The sequence below is a fragment of the Mirounga angustirostris genome, unplaced genomic scaffold (assembly GCF_029215605.1).
Source record: "Mirounga angustirostris isolate CCGP_5_RB_7025 unplaced genomic scaffold, mMirAng1.0.hap1 SCAF_3, whole genome shotgun sequence".
NCBI classification, from domain to species: domain Eukaryota; kingdom Metazoa; phylum Chordata; class Mammalia; order Carnivora; family Phocidae; genus Mirounga; species Mirounga angustirostris.
The window spans coordinates 172,775,939-172,798,205 of record NW_026991711.1 but is presented as its reverse complement, the minus strand read 5'-3'; the positions used below and the strand labels follow the sequence as shown (position 1 = coordinate 172,798,205).

General features: G+C 35.1%; 1 protein-coding gene across 1 annotated transcript in view; it reads right to left on the bottom strand.

Annotated features, from left to right (window-relative positions):
- The window catches only part of SPAG16 (sperm associated antigen 16), a 943,524-nt gene that overhangs the window by 364,786 nt on the left and 556,471 nt on the right, over window positions 1-22,267 (bottom strand). Inside the window, exon 13 of the mRNA XM_064587011.1 lies at window positions 6,622-6,748. Coding sequence (XP_064443081.1) covers window positions 6,622-6,748 — 127 coding nt within the window. The remainder of the gene's footprint in view (window positions 1-6,621; window positions 6,749-22,267) is intronic.

Below are 22,267 nucleotides of genomic sequence, written 5' to 3'. Positions count from 1 at the left end.
GTGTATTCTGTTGCTTTGGGATGGAATGTTCTGAATATATTTGTGAAGTCCATCTGGTCCAGTGTTTCATTTAACACCTTTATTACCTTGTTGATCTTTTGCTTAGGTGACCTGTCCATTTCAGTGAGGCGGATGTTAAAGGCCCATACTATTACTGTGTTATTCTCGATGTGTTTCTTTGATTTTGTTATTAATTGGCTTATATAATTGGCTGCTCCCATGTTAAGGGCATAAATATTTACAATTTTTAGATCTTCTTGTTGGATTGACCCTTTAAGTATGATATAGTGTCCTTCCTCATCTCTTATTATAGTCTTTGGTTTAAAATCTAATTTGTTTGATATAAAGATTGCCACCCCAACTTTCTTTTAACGTTCACTAGCATGGTAAATGGTTTTCCACCCCCTCACTTTCAATCTGGAGGTGTCTTTGAGTCTAAAATGAGTCTCTTGTAGACAGTATATTGATGGGTCTTGTTTTTTTAATCCAATCTGATACCCTGTGTCTTTTGATTGGGGCATTTAGCCCATTTACATTCAGGGTAACTATTGAAAGATATGGATTTAGTGCCATTATATTGCCTGTAAGGTGACTGTTACTGTATATTGTCTCTGTTCTTTTCCGGTCTATGTTACTTTTAGGCTCTCTCTTTGCTTAGAGGACCCCTTTCAATATTTCTTGTAGGGCTGGTTTGGTGTTAGCAAATTCTTTTAGTTTTTGTTTGTCCTGGAAGTTTTTTCTCTCTCCTTCTATTTTCAATGACAGCTTAGCTGGATATAGTATTGTTGGCTGCATATTTTTCTCATTTAGTGCTCTGAATATATCCTGCCAGTCCTTTCTGGCCTGCCAGGTCCCTGTGCATAGGTCTGCTGCCAATCTAATGTTTCTACCATTGTAGGTTACAGACCTCTTGTCCCGAGCTGCTTTCAGGATTTTCTCTTTGTCTCTGAGACTTGTGAGTTTTAGTATTAGATGTAAAAGGGTGTTGACCTATTTTTATTGATTTTGAGGGGGGTTCTCTGTGCCTCCTATATTTTGATGCCTGTTTCCTTCCCCAAATTAGGGAAGTTCTCTGCTATAATTTGCTCCAATATACCTTCTGCCCCCCTCTCTCTTTCTTCTTCTTGTGGGATCTCAATTATTCTAATGTTGTTTCACTTTATGTTATCACTTATCTCTCAAATTCTCCCCTCATGATCCAGTAGTTGTTTATCTCTCTTTTTCTCAGCTTCTTTATTCTCCATCATTTGGTCTTCTATATCCCTAATTCTCTCTTCTGTCTCATTTTTCCTAGCAGTTAGAGCCTCTATTTTTTATTGCACCTCATTAATAGCCTTTTTGATTTCGACTTGGTTAGATTTTAGTTCTTTTATTTCTCAAGAAAGGGATTTTCTAGTATCTTCTATGCTTTTTTCAAGCCCAGCTAGTATCTTTATAACTGTCATTCTGAACTCTAGTTCTGACATCCTATTGATTAGGTCCCTGGCAGTTGATACAGCTTCTTGTTTGTTTTTTTTGTTTTGTTTTGTTTTGTTTTTTTGAGGTGAGTTTTTCTGTCTTGTTATTTTGTCCAGAGGAGAATAGATGAATAAGAGAACACAATGCTAACAATGACCCCAGAAAAATATGCACTTCCAGAAAGTGGTAACTTTTCTGTTCATAGAATTGCTGCTATTCTTTTTGTTGTTGTTCCTGATTTTTTAATTTTTTATTATGTTATGTTAATCACCATATATCACATCATTAGTTTTTGATGTAGTGTTCCATGACTCATTGTTTGCGTATAACACCCAGTGCTCCATGCAGAATGTGCTGCTATTCTTTTCTTTGATCTCCTGTTGAGTTTGTAGGTGTTCTGACTGGTTTGATAATTATCTAGCTAAATTCCTGGAACCAGATGAAATTTAGGTCTCCTACTCCTCCCCCATCTTGTTCCTCCTCAGTCAGGGAGATTCAAAATGTGACACAGAGACACAACGTGAGCAAAAGCTGTTCGAAAAATGGCACCAACAGACTTGCTCAATGCAGAGTTTCCACAAAACTTCAATTTTCAAAAAATGAAATATCTTGATTTTCCTCACTTCAGCTGAACTGCCTGCAGCCCTGGAAGGACAGGGCATGTTGGAGGCTGCGGGCCGGCCTGTTCCAACCACTGCCACCAGTGAGATGGGGAGGGGCAGCAGGACTACTAGGCGGGAGCGCTCAAATGAATTTTATTTCTAATCAATGATGCATTTACTATTATTTATGAACATTTCATTCACATCAAAATATTTTAGAGTCCTTTTCTTAGTATTAATTAACTTACTTTTATTTATTTATTTAACTATTTATCTATTTATTTAAGATTTATTTATTTATTTGAGAGAGAGTGCATGAGCACAGGAGCAGGGGTAGGGGCAGAGGGAGAAGGAGAGAGAGAATCTCCAGCGGACTCCCCACTGAGTGCAGAACCCAGTGCAGGGCTCAATCTCAGGACCCTGAGATCATGACCTGATCCAAAATCAAGAGTTTGATGCTTAAACGACTGAGCCACCCAGGAGTCCCCTAGAATTAATTAATTTAAAGCTAGTGTGCATAGTAATATAAATTTTAATGTGCCATTAAACCAACTTAATATATATATTTATATTATATATGAACTAAATAGATACTTTTGGGATTCACAACCTTTCAATGCACATACATTTAATCCAATGCTATGCTAATGTATACTAAAGGCCCTGTTCTGTGCTGAATTTCTTTTTTCTGCTCTCAGAGATACCATGGGGAATAAGAACAATACAAAAAGAGCTTGCAACATCGTGTAGAAAGGTTACCATCAGTACCCAACTCTGTGCATTTAAGGCAGATACGTAGAGGCAACTTCTCTTAATAAGAACAGTTTTACTTCCAATCATTAGTGCTTCAGTTTTTCATATGAGAGAAAATAAATAAGAGACATTTTTTCTGAGAACATTCAGTTATAGAACTTTCAGAGAAAGGGGGAAAAACATGAAATCAAGGGAAAATGAACATAAAATTTAGGTCACTGCAAAATCAATATTTTCTCTGTGGGTTTTTCTTTACCAGTTGCTTTTATATGCACTTCACATCTAAGTATTTAGACTAAATGCATTTGAAAATCTTGCTTTTCCACTGATGCTCCATTAGCATGAGTGAACTCTGCTGCATCAGAGTCCAAGCTTTTTTAAAGCAAGGAGGAGGCTGAGGGACCTATGCACTCAACAGCAAATCATTCTGATTTTATTAAGTCGTGTCTGACACTCTTTTGCCCCAGTGCCTTTTGACTTCTGCTTCATCAGAAGTCTAAATTTCTGCAACATGTGAAGTAGGTGTCTAAGACATTTGTAGCCTTTTTCTATAATATGTGAACCTGAGGACTTCTTGTTCTCTATTCATCCCAAATTAACTTGTCTCAGAAGACTAAATGGGGCCTCCTATATTGATTTGGATTGCTATTCCCACCATTTGTATGTTCATCATTATATTCCTTTATTGATGTTAGTCATGTGTCTTTTATGGGAAGATAAATGGGAGAAATTATAAGTTGTATTTCTTTAGTGACCCAAGGATCAGAAACTATGGATATTTCTTCTCTTTTGTATAGTCTCCTGGAGTTCTTGTTTTCTTTGTTTTCCTCAACAAATGTTGCTAATAAAGGATATGGAGACCTTGTTTTGCATGTCTCGGCATTTCTCAAATTACTAAAATCTGTGCTCAATAAGCCTCTGTGTTATATCTTCTCTTTCCTCCACCTACAAACCCTTTTTCTTCCCCTATTCTTTCCCTATGCAAATAAGCCTGTTGTTTGCTCTCTGAACAAAGGAGGACCCTTTGTTTTTATTTTGACCCTAGAGCTACAGCCTTTTCTCCTCTTCATCTTCACATCCAAAGTGTTTGAAAATGCAGTTTTCACCTTCTGTCTCCATTTTTAAATTTTTTTTTATTATGTTAAGTTAGCCAACATATAATACATCATTGGGTTTTTTTAATTTTTTTATTGTTATGTTAATCACCATACATTACATCATTAGTTTTAGATGTAGTGTTCCATGATTCATTGTTTGTGCATAACACCCAGTGCTCCATGCAGAACGTGCCCTCTTTAATACCCATCACCAGGCTAACCCATCCTGCCACCCCACCCCCCCAGAACCCTCAGTTTGTTTTTCAGAGCCCATCGTCTCTCATGGTTCATCTCCCCCTCCGATTTCCCCCTTCATTCTTCCCCTCCTGCTATCTTTTTTTTTTTTCTTAACATATATTGCATTATTTGTTTCAGAGGTACAGATCTGAGATTCAACAGTCTTGCACAATTCACAGCACTTACCAGAGCACATACCCTCCCCAGTGTCTATCACCCAGTCACCCCATCCCTCCTACCCCACTCCCTAACCAGCAACCCTCAGTTTGTTTCCTGAGATTAAGAATTCCTCACATCAGTGAGATCATATGATACATGTCTTTCTCTGTTTGACTTATTTCGCTCAGCATAACACCCTCCAGTTCCATCCACGTCATTGCAAATGGCAAGATCTCATTCCTTTTAATGGCTGCATAATATTCCATTGTATATATATACCACATCTTCTTTATCCATTCATCTGTCAATGGACATCTTGGCTCTTTCCACAGTTCGGCTATTGTGGACATTGCTGCTATAAACATCAGGATGCACGTACCCCTTCGGATCCCTACATTTGTATCTTTGGGGTAAATACCCAGTAGTGCAATTGCTGGATTGTATGGTATCTCTATTTTCAACTTTTTGAGGAACCTTCATACTGTTTTCCAGAGTGGCTGCACCAGCTTGCATTCCCACCAACAGTGTAGGAGGGTTCCCCTTTCTCTGCATCCTTGCCAACACCTGTCATTTCCTGACTTGTTAATTTTAGCCATTCTGACTGGTGTGAGGTGGTATCTCATTGAGGTTTTGATTTGGATTTCCCTGATGCCGAGCGATGTTGAGCACTTTTTCATGTGTCTGTTGGCCATTTGGATGTCTTCTTTGGAAAAATGTCTGTTCATGTCTTCTGCCCATTTCTTGATTGGATTCTTTGTTCTTTGGGTGTTGAGTTTGATAAGTTCTTTATAGATTTTGGATACTAGCCCATTATCTGATATGTCATTTGCAAATATGTTCTCCCATTCTGTAGGTTGTCTTTCGGTTTTGTTGACTGTTTCTTTTGCTGTGCAAAAGCTTTTTATCTTGATGAAGTCCCAATAGTTCATTTTTGCCCTTGCTTCCCTTGCCTTTGGCGAGTACATCATTAGTTTTTGATGTACTGTTCAGTGATTCATTAGTTGCATATAACACCCAGTGCTTATCACAACATGTGCCCTCTTTAATACTCATCATTTCTTTACATTTATTTCCTTGTTAAAGCAACAGTGAGCTAGGCGTGTCTAGTTTTAGCACTGAAAATCCCAAGACCCAAGAGATTCCCCAGTCTTGGACAAACTGACACAGCTGGTCACTTTACACACCTTCTCTTCCCATAATCTCTATCTCCAATCACTCTTCAAATTCTGAGAGCTGGGGCACCTGGGTGGCTCAGTCAGTTAAGCTTGTCTGTCTCTGGCTCAGGTCATGATCTCAGGGTTCTGGGATTGAGCCCTGTGTCCTGCTCCCTGCTCAGTGAGGAGTCTCCTTCTCCCTCTCTCTCTCTGTGCCCCCCCCCCAGCTTGTGTTCTCTCTCTCAAATAAATAAATAAAATATTAAAAAAAAAAAAAGAAATTCTGAGAGTTAAACCTCTTGTCTTTAATTCATTCTCCCCCATTTTTTGTTACAGTCCCCCAGTTCAAATTCCCATCCACTCATAGCCTGTTGTATTAGCTTCCTCAATATAACTGACTTCCTTATTCAACTACTGTATTATATTAGCCTTTCTAAAAGGCAAATTTGATTAAGCTACACTGCTTCCTTCACATTCTAACAGTTTCCCTCTGAAACACTATAAAACCTGAGTCAGATACTTCATGATCTTGTCCTTGTCTATCTGAATACTCTTGCCTGCCATTTCTTTCTTCTTCCGTAAGCTCTATTCATACATATCATTATTCCTAGAACATGCCATTGCAGCTTCATATTTCTAGTGCTTTGTACATGCACTACCCATTCCCATAATCCACCCTTCTCAAGACTACCTGGTATATCTTACTTATCGTCCACATCTCAGCTCAACCACAGACTCCTCTTGGAAGCCATCCATACTCTTTCAGGCAGATAACAGTTCTCCTTGATTTCCTCCTGTACCTTATATGTCCTTCCATTTAAAAGCCTATCTCACTGCATTAAGATAGTCTCTTGTTTCTCTTTGCTACAAGATCTTTAAGGAGAAGCGATATGTGTTCCCCTTTCATATTCCCTGTACCAGCAGAGTTTCTATCTTAATAAGTAATTGTTGAATTAATGTTTGATGAAGTAGTTGCCATTATTTTTATAAGCCTTACATTTAGGAGGCAGGGTAGATAGGAGTACATAAGCAAGATCTTATAAAAAGGAACCTACTACCATTCTTGCACAATTACTTTATAAGTTGTACTTAGCACCTAAAGAATGACCAAGAGTGATTAGACTTATCAAAACCTAGAAAAAGGGCTAATAATTTGCTTACTGTTCTTGCATCCCATACAGACAGGGTTTTATCTGCAGAACCTGTGAGAAGAGTGTTGGAGCAAGGAAAAAACTCAATGCTGTTCACAGAATCTGTATGTCCATACAAAGTGCATCTGCATCTTTCACTGTATAGAGAGAAATGAAGAGTTCACATTTTAGGAGTTAGCACCTAAATGTTTCTTATGCTGTCTACACAATGCTAATGAAGATAATTTAAGTATCTGAGGCAAAGGTAGTTTTATAAATGGCAAAAATGTGTAAGAACCACATTTTAAGGGAAAATTCTATAGTCACCTTATATCCTAAGCACTTTATAGAATTAGTAGCATAAAACTGACTAAATTTAAGTTACCTTCAATTTATAAAGTCACTTGGTAAAGCCGTCTTTATATTGTGGCATTTACTCCTTCTCATGAAATGACTACATAAAAATTGTCCCCATCTACTAAGGGAATATACTAAGAAAATAAAACAATGAAATGCAGTTTCATTTGTAGAAAATTTCCCTGCTATTTTCTAATGATTCCTGAAATATAAGTACAAAGCATTTCTTTAAAGGTTTATACTCCAAAGCCAATTATATTGAAATAATCATCTTTAATTATTAGGGTAATTGTTCCAGAAATGTAATTGTTCTCCATACCTTTATGGAGAGACAAGGAGAGATTTTACAGAAAAATAAGAAGTACATATTTATTTTATTAAAATAGTATATTATTGGGCATCTGGGTAGCTCACTTGGTTAAATGTGCGACTCTTGATTTCGGTTCAGGTCATGAACTCAGGGTCATGAGATGAGCCCTACATCGGGCTGCACACTGAGCATGGTGCCTGTTTAAGAGTCTCTCTTTGCCCCTTCCCCCACTCATGCACATACTCTCTCTTTCTCTCTCTCAAGAAAAAAATATAGTAAATTATTACATTAAAAAAAAAAGAATTTAACCATAAAACAAAACAGGCAGAATTAAAGGCATTGCTCAGTCAAGTAAATATTTTATTATTATGAGATATCATTCTCTAAAAGACATCCTAACATTAAGAAAAAATATTAAAATTGTTATTTTAAATTATTTTTTCATTTATAGAAAAGTATAATTAAAAAAGGAAATGAACAAATGTATAATTCCTCCCACTTTTCTTTTACCCACCTTCCAATTCTTTGAAATCATACTGTTAATATTACATCAAAAATCATAACACACATTCAATCAATAATCACAAATCTCATAGTTGCTTAGTGCCCCCCAACCCGTCCTCCCAGTTTTTATCAAATATATATTTAAATTGATCTTCTGCACCCATATCTTTTCCATTTTCTTGATCATTCAGTACTTCAAGAGCAATTCTGTCTGGCTATAATATCTGACATCATCAGTTTTCAAATTTTTGTGAAGAAATGTTCCACTCTTTGTACCACAGGCAAAGTCTGAGGACAACCTAATCTCTCCTCCTATTTCTGTCCAACTACCTTTGTGGATTATTTGCTTTTTATGTGCAATAGCTCTCATAGGTCTTTCACAAACACTGCAGTTCAGAAATTTTATCATGGCATGACTTGATGGTAATTTCCATCTATTATTCTTAGACTTTGGTTATTCTAGGACAGTCTCCTCCATTATATTTTTAGGTTTTTATCTTCCATTTATTTCACTTTTTATTTCTTTAGAAATACCAACTATGTTTTATTTCCAACTATGTTTTATTTTTATTTTTTCTCTTTCTGCCTCTACATTTAACATTTTGTCTATGATACTTATATCCTTATATATATATAGTTTTCATTTTTCACACCTTTATAATTGTCAGTTGTGCTTATTTTTATTTGTGTGTGTATGTATGTGAGCCACCAAAAGCTTTTATGTTTTTTATTTCACTTATTTCCTGATATTTCTTAGTCTACTTTTCACATGTATGTACTCTCTTGTACTTGTACTCCATCATAATGGAATATTTTAGCACTTTTGATGTTTTATTACATAAAATAAATTTAAAAATAGCATTTCTGTAATTTCTTTGAAAATAGAGTGTGCTGTCTATGAATTATTGATAACTGTGCTTAGGTAATTCTTTATGCACTATAAGTTCTTTAGTAGAATTTAGTTTATATTAACTTATTCTTCCATTTTTGCAATTCTTCATAAGTTTGAGGTTGGTTTCTTTTTATTATGACCTATATTTTAATGGGATAGCTACCTGCTAAATATAAATGGCAGAAGGAGAGAAATTGGACCCACCTCTAATTTCTAATCAGATTTGTTGTCTTCCACAAACACATCACCAAGTGTGTTAGTGGCTCCATCTTGGAAGTTCATCTCTCCTTCAGTTTTGTATTTTAAAGTATAGATGCAGTTTGTTGCAAAACCCCTTGAGTCACAAGCTCTGTATTAACTCTAAAGCTCCTGCCTCACTTACCCCCCTCCACTTGCCTCATCTATGGCAATCCCCCTTGTATATTTTATCTAACAATAAAAATGTCCTGTTAGGATTTGTGTTTGCAACTATGATAGAGTATCCAATACTGTACTTCCCACACAATAAACGACTATAAAGTTACACAAATTACATAAGGCAACTGTTTTCTGGCATTAAACTAAGCACAGCACAGACGGTAATCTTTGAGAGAAAGAAAAAGCAACATGAGCTCCATGACCCTCCTGACTTGCTGCTAGGAAGCACTTCCCTGCTATCAAATGTAGCAGTAGGACCCCAGTAGAACCAAAGTCTCAGGCAGACAAGGGGCAGTGAGAACAACTGGGGCTCCGGAGATGCCTGCAATTTGCAGCACAGGGTACGAGAAAAGGAACTCATTGGAATGGCAGTAGTTTTTATGGGGATTTTCTAGGAATTATTGGTCAAGTTATAGATGGCAATTCTACAGAGTAAGAGCAGAGATTTCCTGCTCTGTGTTTGAGAACTGAACAATGATACCAGAGTCCAGCTACTTGTGGAAGACACTGTATTTAAACCCCAACCAGAGTGAAGAGAACTCACTGGGCACCTCACAAGTTCAGCTGGGACTCCAGAAAGACCCCACAGTAAAAGTAAGTGTCATCTTCATGAACTAAGTTCAAAACCAAAGTAAACTTGTCTTGCCAAAGAATAAATCCAAGACAGAAAGGGCAAAAATAATCTGCTGATAATTTAACTTATCACTAGGATAGAACTCACTACCTTTTATAAAAAGACCACCTAATATAGACTCCCTATAATTTGCCATTAATAACAACCAGCATGTAATTTAAAAAAATTACTTCACATGTGAAGAGGTACTAGCTGTGACCCATAATCAAAACAAAATCTCAGTCATAGAAACAGATTCTGGGATGAATCAAATGTTTATAACAGAAGACAAAGATTCCAACCATCTGTTATAAATATGTTTAAGAATAAAAAAGTACAGATAGTTATAATGGGTGTGTGAATAAAGAATCTCAGAAGATAAATGGAGACTATAAAAAAGAAGAACATGGATGAATTAATAAGCATAATATGTGAAATAAAGAGATTGTTGAGTGAGCAAATAGCAGATTAGATACTGGAGAAAAAAAGGATTGATCTGGAAACAGCATGAACAAGAAATAAAAGTATGATTAATATTTTTAACCTCCTATGCACTATTACTGAAATAGAGTCCTATCTGTGACAAAATTAAGCATTTCTATTTGTAAGTAGTTCATTACTGGTAACTTTTTAGAAGACTATATTTATTAAATAGAAAACATCTGAATATGGTATTTATTTTTAATTGAAGCATTTTGACTTATAAAGGATTATGCTTTCAACTTAAAAGATTTTTCTTAAAATATATAATTTGTCATTATACTAAAAAGTCTCCTATTGCAAAGTTTGGTAGTATTTTTAAAGGCAAATACAACAGTATTACAAATATGATTATATGTGTTTCATTATAGTGAAGATCTAACAAACACACATATACACAGAAAATGTATTGTTCTAGTCATGTGTATCGCTGCATATATGTATTATTGGTAAAACACTGTGCACGTTCACAATTTATATTCAGGCTTTGTTGTTCATTAAAAACTCAATTCAGCTATTTGAGAATATATTCATTTATGGTGGTGGGATAGAGGGAGGAACTCCTCAGTGATACAGCTCACATAGTTTCCCAGATGAAAAGAAAAAGCTGGGTCTTCACATAGCTTAAAGGAAGAAAGAACTGCTCAAGGGGGAAAGAAATCTGCTCCGAGTCACTGGTTTAAGGTGGGGCATTCCAGGCAGACAGACTGCAAGAGCAGGCTTGTGAGAGATTAATTAGCTGCCAGAGCAGGGAGCCCCATTCAGAATTTCTTTGCAAGGTGAAAATGGACTAAAGTGATGGAGCATAACAGCACCACAAGGGATGGAAATGATTTGTACATTTCCATCAAAAACATAAACACTGAAACCTGATGCAATTTTCTCTTGGTTGCCCTCTCTGCTGTTTTCCTATCATTTTTGTAGGAAGAAGTTAGTTCACAAGCAATATCTCTTTATTAACTCACCTCCTGCTTTTCCTTTATTTCCTTTCTTCTCTTTCCTTGCCCCCTTGATTTAATTTACTATTCTGGTAACTGAATGATGGATAGTTTTCTGAACTTTCAGCTCATTGTAAAACAAAGTTATCTACTCTTCTAGAGCCCATACATTTCACTTAAAGTGTATTTCCCATACATATGCTAACTCATAAGAGGACAACATTTTAACACAGTTTCCGTTCGTGAGGCATTAAATTTTAGGGGTTTTATTTCCTTTGTTGTGTTTGTTTTAGTGCTATTAATATTGGATATGAAATTGCACCTTTAAAACTTCAAGCTTACATGAATTTACAGATCAACAAAATGTTAATGGAATTATAGAACATTTACAAAAAGGCAACAGCAATATATATCTAACTGAATATGAAGATACAAAGCAAAAAAATCTATCCTTGTTTTAAAAAGAGTACTGGAATTCATTATCTTATTAACCTTTAATAATGCCTAGATTTTAAGTAGCGTTTATGTAATTAGCCAACATGGAATAATAAAATTCATCACAGGGCTTAGCTGAGAAATTCTTTAGGAAATACCTAAATCTAAGAATCCAACATGAACATAAGTGATTAAATAGGTTTATTTAAATTCTCATACTGCAATTCATAACATCTAAGTTCACTGAGGGAATCCTCCCATCCCTTGGTTTATTTTTTAAAGTTTATATATAAGCTATTATAAAACCCACCAGAATTAGCATCTCAGCAAGGCAAAATCCTCAAGTGACATCCAAAATTTGACTTCAAAAGTTAACAGCATTTTAATAATGAGAGCTTTTTGTTTTATATTATTATAAATAGTATAAAATCCTTCATCATGCAATAGCTTCCTTGTGACCATGGAATTCAGCTGAACATTTAGTAGAGGGAGTGATATTTAAATAAAATCTACCAGGGAGTCTACCCATAAGCCCTATCTTAAAGTTCACCATAACCTATCATGACATAATAATCTATCATGTGGTCTGAGTGTTGCATCCACGAAGGATCGTAAATAGGCCATAGCTCCTAGACTAGGACATTTCTTGGTCAGAACCCTTGACTATAAACGTACAATCTAAGCCCTAGCCCCAAATGGTAATAAAACTCCACTCCATGTATGAAAACATAAGGCAGATTCCTGGCAAGCTCAAATACTTGGAATACAGGCAGGATTTAGGGAATAGAAGAAAAAGGTGAATAAATAAAAAAGGACCAGAGTAGAGCTGCGGATTCACTCAGAGTACTCTCAAGTCCTCACTCAGATTTTCTAAGTAGTCAATTCAACTGTTTTTGCAAAGAGCGAGGGTGCAGGGAGGTTAAGAGGCTGGAGTGCACACTGATAACTGAGAAAAAAGTGGAAGCTTGGCAGCACGTGGTAGTATACTGGATAATGGAAAAAATAAAATAAAAATGGCAACATGGGCAAATTCATAAAGGCAAAAGCAAATATTTTTTTTTCATATTTCAACAGTTCCTACATTTAAAATTGTAGTTTAAACTGACATCTGTTGAGCACTTACTGTTGTAAGCAATTTGTGTGTATTAACAACACTGTGAAGTACTCTTGGCCCTCTTTATTCGCAGATTCTGTATTTGTGAACTGTCTGCTTGCTAACATTTATTTATAACCCCAAAATCAATGTTTATGCAGACATTCACAGATGTGTGCACAGCGTGGCAAAAAGTTTGAAGTCACAGGATGTGCACATTCCCTGCTGAGGTGAAACTAGGTAAAGCTCTGCCTTCTTGTTTCAGCTCTCCTACTGTAAATGGTGTTCTTTTGCAGCCTAGTTAGTTCCATATTTTTCACATTTTTATGGGGTTTTTTGTGGTGATTTTGGTGATTTTGCTGTTTAAAATGGCTCCGAAGCATAGTGTTATCAAGTATTCCTAAGTGCAAGAAAGCTGTGGTCTGACTTATGGAGAGAATAGTCAGATAAACTTTGTGCATGCATCAGCTGTATAGGGCTCTTGACTGTTAGTTCAATGTTAATGAATCAAAAATACATATGAAATAATTTATCTTTAAACAGAAACACACAGAAAACTAGGTTACATATTGATTAATTGACAAATCAGCTTGCAGGAAACTAACCCTGCATTTCTCCTAGGTACAATGTTTCCGTATTCACTAATCCACTGTTTTTGGTGCTTTTATAAGATATAGCAATCTTGAATAACAAGAACCAACTGCACTTATAATTTACCCAGTTTGAAGGTAAGGAAACCAAAGTATACAAAGTCTAGGTAATTTGCTTAATATCACACAGGTATTTAGTGGTGGAGATGGGATTTTTTTTCCCAAACAGTTGGCGTAAGACTGTGTACTTTTAACCACTATCTACACAACCTTCCTCATTGCGCAGCATAATGTTAAGTGAGGGCCTTGGTTATCAGCCATTGATAAAATTACACTCTGTAGGCAGAAAAATGTACCATACGCTTTAAAGATATTTTCATTAAGAAATAGTTACTATTCAAAATGTTCTAATGCTTAAAGGTGATACATTCATTACCTAGAAAATTAATTTATATTAACTTATCCCCCACAGTGCCAAATAAATCAACTTTTATGGATTAGAAACATTTTAAACTTTAGATAAATGTTATCCGGTCTGATACAGTGGTCCATTGCAGTTGACTTGTACTGGTTTATAAGACAGTGGTATATATGTTTTCCTAATTCCATATTCAGGGGCTTCACTTTGTACCACTTGAAATGTCATTTGTCATGGTGGTAGTATTTACACCATGGAAACTGGCAAATGCTACAAGTCAGGACTTGCATTTTTCTGAGAATAGGTTTATAAGCACATCACTGCCTGATGTTAATATCCTCAGCTTAGCCAGAATTTATTTACTTTTCAAATTTATATTAATTAAAGATTTCTTTAAAAACCCAGTTATCACCTGAATGATGTGTTGAGTTTCCTCTGCATCTATTTTATTTTTGTCACATATATGTCATATATTATTATATATATGACATATATATATATATACTTAACCATATATATATATATTGGTTATATATATATATATATATATATATTACTTAACCATAAAAAAAGAATGAGATCTTATATATATATATATATTACTTAACCATAAAAAAAGAATGAGATCTTGCCATTTGCAACAACATGGATGGACCTAGAGGGTATTATGTTAAGTGAAATAATTCAGATAGAGAAAGACAAATACCATATGATGTTACTTATGTGGAGTCTAAAATACAAAACAAAAGGACAAGAAAATTAAAAATGGACTCATAAATACAGAGAACAAACAGGTTGCTGCTAGAGGGGAAGGGGTGAGGGATGGAGACAATAAGTGAAGAGGTACAGACTTTCAGTTATAAAATAAGTAAGTTGAAGAGATGAAAAGTACAGCACAGGGAATATAATCAATAATATTTTTAAAATGTTTTGTGATGACAGATGGTGACCACACTTATCGTGCTGAACACTGAGTAATGCACAGAATAGGTAAATCGCTATGTTGTACACCTGAAATAAATATAACATGGTATGTCAACTATACTTTGATAAAAATATATATATATATTTTGTAGAGAGAAGTTAAATAGATGATTTCAGAAGTGGTTTTTAGATTTAAAGCATTTATTTTGATCAGCTTGCATTTAATAGTGAGTCGCAATCATCTTTGAAGCTGATTTATTTCCTTTTTTGTTTAGTTTTTTTAAAGAAAGATATGCTTCAAAATGACCCTGTTGACCTTTTGTGTGTGTATATGTATATATATATATGTATACATATATACACACACACGTATATGACATTTGTGTATATATGTGTACATATATATATGATATTTGATAGTTTTAAGTCATAGAATTTTTAGAAGCAAAAATTCTTTTAAAAAACTGATCTAACTACAGAAAATACAGAAGCAGCACCATATGATTGAAGTGTATGAGCTTTCACTCCTTCTTATTCAGGTCTAATTCTCAGGCACATGAATTATTGGCTTTCCTCATTCCACATCATAAGACATAAGTTCTAAAGTATAAGTAACTATTTTCTTTAGTCTGTTAACTTTTCAGAATCCCAGACCATGAGAGTCAACTTAATAATGTGACATTTTATTTCTAGCTCTTTCTGTCTTTTATAATAATATTCAGAGGAAATAATATGTAAATTAGTTTAGACTGGGTAATAGGTACCAAATGACCTAGAAGGTATTGATGGCAGGCAACAAACTATATATATATATATATATATATATATATATATATATATATATATATATATATCATATATAACATATATAACATATATAACTATATATAACTATATAACTATATATAACTATATATAGATATAGATATATCTATATCTATATCTATCTATCTATCACACAGGCAGTAATTTCTAGGACATCAGCCTTAGCAACATAATTATGGATGAAACAAAAGCAAAAATAAACTATTGGGACAATGCCAAAATAAAAAGCTTTTGCACAGCAAAGGAAACTAACAATAAAAGAAAAAGCAACCTACTAAATGGGAAAAGATCATTTGCAAATGATATGTCTGATAAGGAGTTAATATCCAAAATATATAAAGAACTTAGACAAATCAACACCAAAAAACAAATAATTAGATTTAAAAAAATGGGCAGAGGACCTGAATAGACATTTTTCCAAAGAAGATATACAGATGGCCAACAGGCACATGAAAAAAATATTCAACATCACTAATCAGTAGGGAAATGAAAATCAAAACCACAATGAGATATATCACCTCACATCAATCAGAATGGCTAGTATGAAAAAGATAGTAAGTAAGAAGTGTTGGAGAGAATGTGGAGAAAAGAGAACCCCAGTGTACTGTTGGTGGGAATGTAAATTGGCAAAACCACTGTGGGAAGCAGTATAGAGGTTCCTCAGAATATTAAAAATAGAAGTACTATATGATCCTGTAATCCCACTACTTGGTATTTACCCTCGAAAAACAAAACAAAACAAAACACTAATTCAAAAAGATATATGCACCTCTATGTTTATTACGGCATTATCTGCAATCACCAAGATATGGAAGAAACCTAAATGTCCATGAATAGATGAATGGATACAAAATATTTTAACATAATATAATCACAAGTAACCACACTGATACATTTGAATCTTATACTTCTTTTCCTTCCCATATCAACTTCCTGGAAGAGATCTATGCCAGAAACCAGATATCAGGAATGGTTAAAGTTAATGGCCAAAGGCAAGACATCTAGACACAGAAGCTTGGCTCTCGGAGAATAGGGATGCCAGTGAGAAGAACAGAAAGTAGATAAAGAAGGGCTGAAATGAAAGGAAAAAACCCTTAGATTATCCAGGGATTGGATTGTTGGAGAAAAGAGATTTCAATCCAGCTGTTTCCTTATGCTCAGAGCTTTCATTCAAAGCTCAGTGTCTTCTGACCATAAATAGGTGAAAGCCAAATGGACACAGAACACCCACCTGTCATATCATCCTGTTTATTTCCTTCATTGCACCAATCACTAGGTGAAATTAGCTTGATTACTTATTTATGTTATTGTACCCTCTCCCTCCTATCAGCCCTGACTAGAGTTATACACCCCATAAAGACTCTGGCCTTATCTGTCCTGTTTAATGAGTACCAGAGTAGGTACTCAGTATTTATTGTTATTAATGAAACTGCAGATCTTTATGATCTGTGAAGAGATACCATTACTCCTCAATACTCAACCCTTAGTCTAATATCCTTCCCGTTCACCTAAAAATACTGATTATGTTGTTTAAAAATAAACTTACTGAGGTTTTGTGGATTTCAATTACCTTAAAAGAGAAAGAACTGTATGATCAACACAAATGATCTGAGAATTAATTCCCCCCTGAAAAAGCTATAGAAACTTCCAGTATTTTAGTTTTTATTTCGTCATGTAAAAGTAGAATTTAGTTAGGCTTAAACTTGTGATCTTAAATCACAAGCTTACCCTTAGGAATGAAAGCTTCTTAAAAGTGTTAAATTGATAAATCTTATGGTCACCATCCTTGATGGTATCAATCTGATGGCCCCATTTTTCCACTGCGTTAGTTTAAAATGTCAGTAAAAATAATCATTTTTAAATGTTTGAATGAGGATAGAACCATAGGTAAAGAAAATGTGGGGAAATATTGTAAGCCTATCAGGAGACCTTCAGCTGTGCTACAACATGTCTAGTACACAATGCTCCTCAAAACTTTATCCTGTTGTTGCTACCATCCTCTGTCCAGAGTGGCTTGATATGAAATGGTGAAATGAGTTTACTTTTGGAAATTCTGTTCCCCATTAGTCTCTCTTTTTCTGCTATGCCTACCTTTCTGAGTTAAAAAACAAAAACAAAACAAAAACAAAAACAAAAACAAAAACAAAAACAAAAACAAAAAACCTCTTATGGTGATACTTCTCATAGGTCGTTTTTATCACCTGAAGGTGAATGGCATGGAGCTATCTGTGCACTCTCATTCCTGTCCCTGGTGTGTCTTACTATTCTCTTCTTACTCTTCAGTAAATTCTATAACAAGTGAAAGCAAGAGTGAAAGATGGGGATTATTGGCAGAGGTTATGTGAAACTCTAGAAGGAATACAATTAAACCCAGCTTGAACTTCCTAAGTCAGGATACATTTCTTTATTAATATCCTCCCTAGAAATGAAAATCCTGGAAATGGTAAACACAATCTAAATAGAGATCATTTTTTTCTCAATCTGTCCAACTTTCTGTTTACCTAAAAGGCCTAATGGATGTTCTCCCTCTCTAGACCCCAGAGCTTTCTACCCACCAAACAAGAACATAAAATACATAAAAACTAAAAAAAAAAAAAAAAAAAAAAAAAAGACAGGCAAAACTAGAAAGGGCAAATAGCTTGGGAATAACTCATAAGAGAGCTTCCTCATTACTTTCTCTCATTTTAAGTACCTCTGATTCAATGGCTAAAATACAGCTGTCTTTATTCAATATCTCTTTATACTGAGTACAGTGACTATACATTCCAGATTTTGTATAATTTTATATTTTCAATAAATAAAATACATCAAATATGTCTTAAATGTGATTTACTTTCCGTGTCTATAAAATAGTTACATGAATGATGTACAAGTCAGACTAAATTTTTTTTGTCAGAATTTAGTAACTAGGTATTTGTTTAAAATTGTATTTTGGAATGAATTTCTTTATTACCAGTGTGTCTGGTGATATCAATGCATGAAGCTATTCCTCTATGACAGTATAATTTATTGAAATATCAATCCATACTTATATTACTGGTATTTTCCCCCTTATCCCTCAGTTTAAGCAGGGAGACTACTTTGGTAATTCCTTGCCTCTAGAATGTTGGAGGGACAGAGAGCAGAAACTACTTGGAATCAAAGGTAATTCTTCTTGTTTGTAAAACTTTAAATTTGAGCTAGTATCTCTGAAGGGAAGAAGAAGCTGTTGGAAAACTTCTAAGGAAAAGGAGAAAGAGTGAGAGGGATTCCCTTGACGTGGGAAGGAGATTTAGATGCTTGTGAGGCTCTGTGAGAAGGAAAGAATTTTGAATCACTCCATTGCAGTGCCTGGAAAAGGTGGCCAGATCTCAGACATGGTCACATGGCTCATGTGGCAGATTGGGTCCCAGGCTCAAGGCTCACTCTTTGTCCAAAAATATTCCATGCATGACACCAAAGTAACATACATCACCACCAAACTGGGGCTTTGAGCATCCCAGCAGTAGGCTGATAACCAATGACTAGGAAAGCGTCCTTATTACTACTGCTGAGTAAGGTCTTGGGACCTTAGTACAATTCAAGGGAAGGGATGCACTAAAAATGACTAAGGTAGAATTTCTAGGTAGACTTATGAGAAAGAGACTCAAGTCCAAATGTCTTGACTTCTAAAAAACAAGGAAATGAAATATTTCTTCCACACCCGATTTGTAGGCAGAGATACACATGCAGTATTTATAAATATATTTATCATATGGTTAAAAGTAATTTTGTATATGTTATTCATGGCAGAGACAGAGAGAGAAGTTGGAGGAGTGAACTGAGTCTTTTGTATACTATAACATGACTATTACTAAGGCCCTCTCAAACCCTGGATCTGTTTTCCCTGACACCTTTATGCTTCCTGGAGGCTTCCTTAGGCTCTGGCTCCATGGAAACCCACCTGACAAAGTCTATGCCCCTAAGGGTTTTGCCTTTGTTTCTAACACACTTGTAAATTCACATTTACATTTAATGGCTTTTCTACCTCATAATTCTTAGGTAAGGCTTTGGTGAGCAACTGGCTAGTTTAATAAATTAATCCATGCTAATGAAATGAGAAGGATGCATGAGAAGGTTATCTTTAAACAAGCATCCTTCCTCCCTTTTCTCTTAGGCTCATTCCACCAGAACTTAGTTTTAATAGTTATCTTCTAAATATCATGAAAATACTGTATAAAACCACAATAAAGCCCTTTCTTTATTCTACATCCAAAAGAAGTTATTCTAACTGCAGGAATTTTAGTCCATATAATAAATATATAAAATAGTAAATTGCTGGGAAAATAAATATTCAAGGTTTGCAGGACCTTGTAATATCCTTTAATTGTATGATTAAATAATTGTGTTTGGCGCTGTTCTTCATTGTGGAAATAATTTACTTCCACTGATATCTTTAAACAAAGTGCATCCATTTTCATTTCTTTTATATTGTAACTGTAATATGAAAAGCAAATTTATAAAGGGCACTTAATAAAAGTAGCCATGAGTGTGTAAGCAAATCAGTAAGGTCTGTCTCAAATTGGGTGAATGGAAGCAGATGTTTTAATAGTAGTAATAGTAAATATTTTCTATTTGTACCTTGTTTTCTAAACAACTTAAAGTAACTTATTGTCTTTCTCTGAAATATCTAAATAATAGCTGGATTAAAAGGACATAACTTGTAAAAGAATCTCTTGTTTGATCTGTAACTAACAGGTTAATGAAACTGTGATCATCCTGTTGAGCAGAAAGGATTAAATATCATGGGAATGATTTGATGTAGCAGATTTTAAAAAATATTTTAAGAATCTGTTTTCTTACCTCCACTTCATCTATTCAATGGCCTCTACTTTTAAGTTCTCTCTTTCTTTTTTAAAGATTTATTTATTTTAGAGAGAGAGAGCACAAGCGGCAGGGAGGAGCAGAGGGAAAGGGAAAATCAGGCTCCCCATTGATCAGGGAGCCCACTCGCAGCTAGATCCCAGGACCCTGGGATCATAACCTTAGCCAAAGGCAGATGCTTAACTGACTGAGCCACCCACATGACCCTAAATTCTCTCTTTTCTTGATCATTCACTTACTAGCACACTAAAATATGTCACCCAGTGTGTGTTCTTCACCATTATTACAATGAATTATATATTATATTCCATATTAGGGCTCACTGCATTTTACCACCACCACAATGGCTACTCACACCTCCTCCCATAACACTTCCCAAACACTGAACTATATTAATGCTTTTAAGTAAAACTATTGTCTCTAAAAAATATATTAAACCAAGTTTGAAAAAGGACACGCATGTTTTCTTTATTTTATAGCACCATATTGCACTAACTTTTCTTAACCTCCATCTGCTGATACTGCATCAAATATTAATTTGTTAGGATCTAAATGTTGTTGGAAAAGTTCAGCAGCACCCTACAGATTATTATAAAGATATATCATCACCTTAGTTGTATGATAGAATGTCACCAACTTAAAATGAGAATTATAAACAGAATGACCTTTGTGTCTGCCATCTACCTTGTGCTTTTTACCTCTCATATGTGATATGTTCAAATCAGGGACAGGACTTTTTAGTGAGGACCCATATATAAATACAGTAAAATGGCCAGCTTAAGATATTAAAAATGCCAGTTTGTTTTATGAGGTTATAAATAAGTCCTATCATGTCTTTACGTTTTATGACCTCTATTTTATTCCTTGGTAGATTCACATATGACATATCCAATTATTCACGTCAAAAATTTAAAACTACCAGCATTTCAATAAAGAAGCACATACTATTATTTATTTTTTTTACTATACTTTATCTTTGGATTCTTAAACAAAACCTGGATTTTATGTGAGAAATCATGTTTTTTCTATTAAACATATCTTTCTTAAATAGTGATATAGATATTTATGGGGTCAGTATTTCTTTCACTTAAAGTCGTATGTCCTCTGCTTTTTGGCTTGGTCCTGGGCCTGAACTCAATATGGGTACAATTTTCAGAATAAAAATTGGGATTGAATACAGTGTAGGCTCTGGAGAAATACCATTAAAATTATGCTTTAGGGTGTTTAGTTTTGAATGTCTATTTTTCTTTTTTTTAAATTTATTTGACAGAGAGAGAGAGTGAGTGAGCACAAGCGGGGGGGGCAGCAGGCAGAGGGAGAGGGAGAAGCAGGCTCCCCACTGAGCAGGGAGCCCGATGCGGGGCTCGATCCCAGGACCCTGGGATCATGACCTGAGCCAAAGGCAAACGCTTAACTGACTGAGTCATCCAGGCACCCCTGAATGTCTATTTTTCTTAAGAACAACCATAATCAGCCAATTATTTATATTTATGCAAATGGCACAGTCACAATAGTCTTGTTAAAATTACTTGCAGCTATTCCACTAAAGTATGTAAGTACGGCAGTATCTTCTGCACAGTGTGATTGGGCTATTGACCTTGGTGCCTCCTCTTCATAAGAGTGAGTCAGAAAAGTCTGATTCACGTCAGGCAATCACTTCCTCACAAATTGCAAAAATAAATAAACATGCCTTCTATATACTCTGTCCTTTGGGTGTTAGCAGCAGCTGTTAGCTGCAGGGTGTCATTCTCCGTAAGCTGTCTCTTAGTTTCATGCTGAGCACACTCTTCTGTTTAAATGAGGCAGTGAAGCAGCTCAAACTCTGCTTGCTTCAAGCCAACATGATCTGCTTGCGCTTGTGCCTGTCACTTCTTAGCTCATTATGTTGCTGTTAGTTTTGCTTGAAGGATTTTGTTCATCCTTTGGGTATGGCCACCCTCCTTCAGATAGCCACATAATTATTTTCTCATTCAGGTGCCATCCATTTTCATTACATGACTGGTCAGCATCGCCGAAAGTTGATAAGGAAGACTCATATG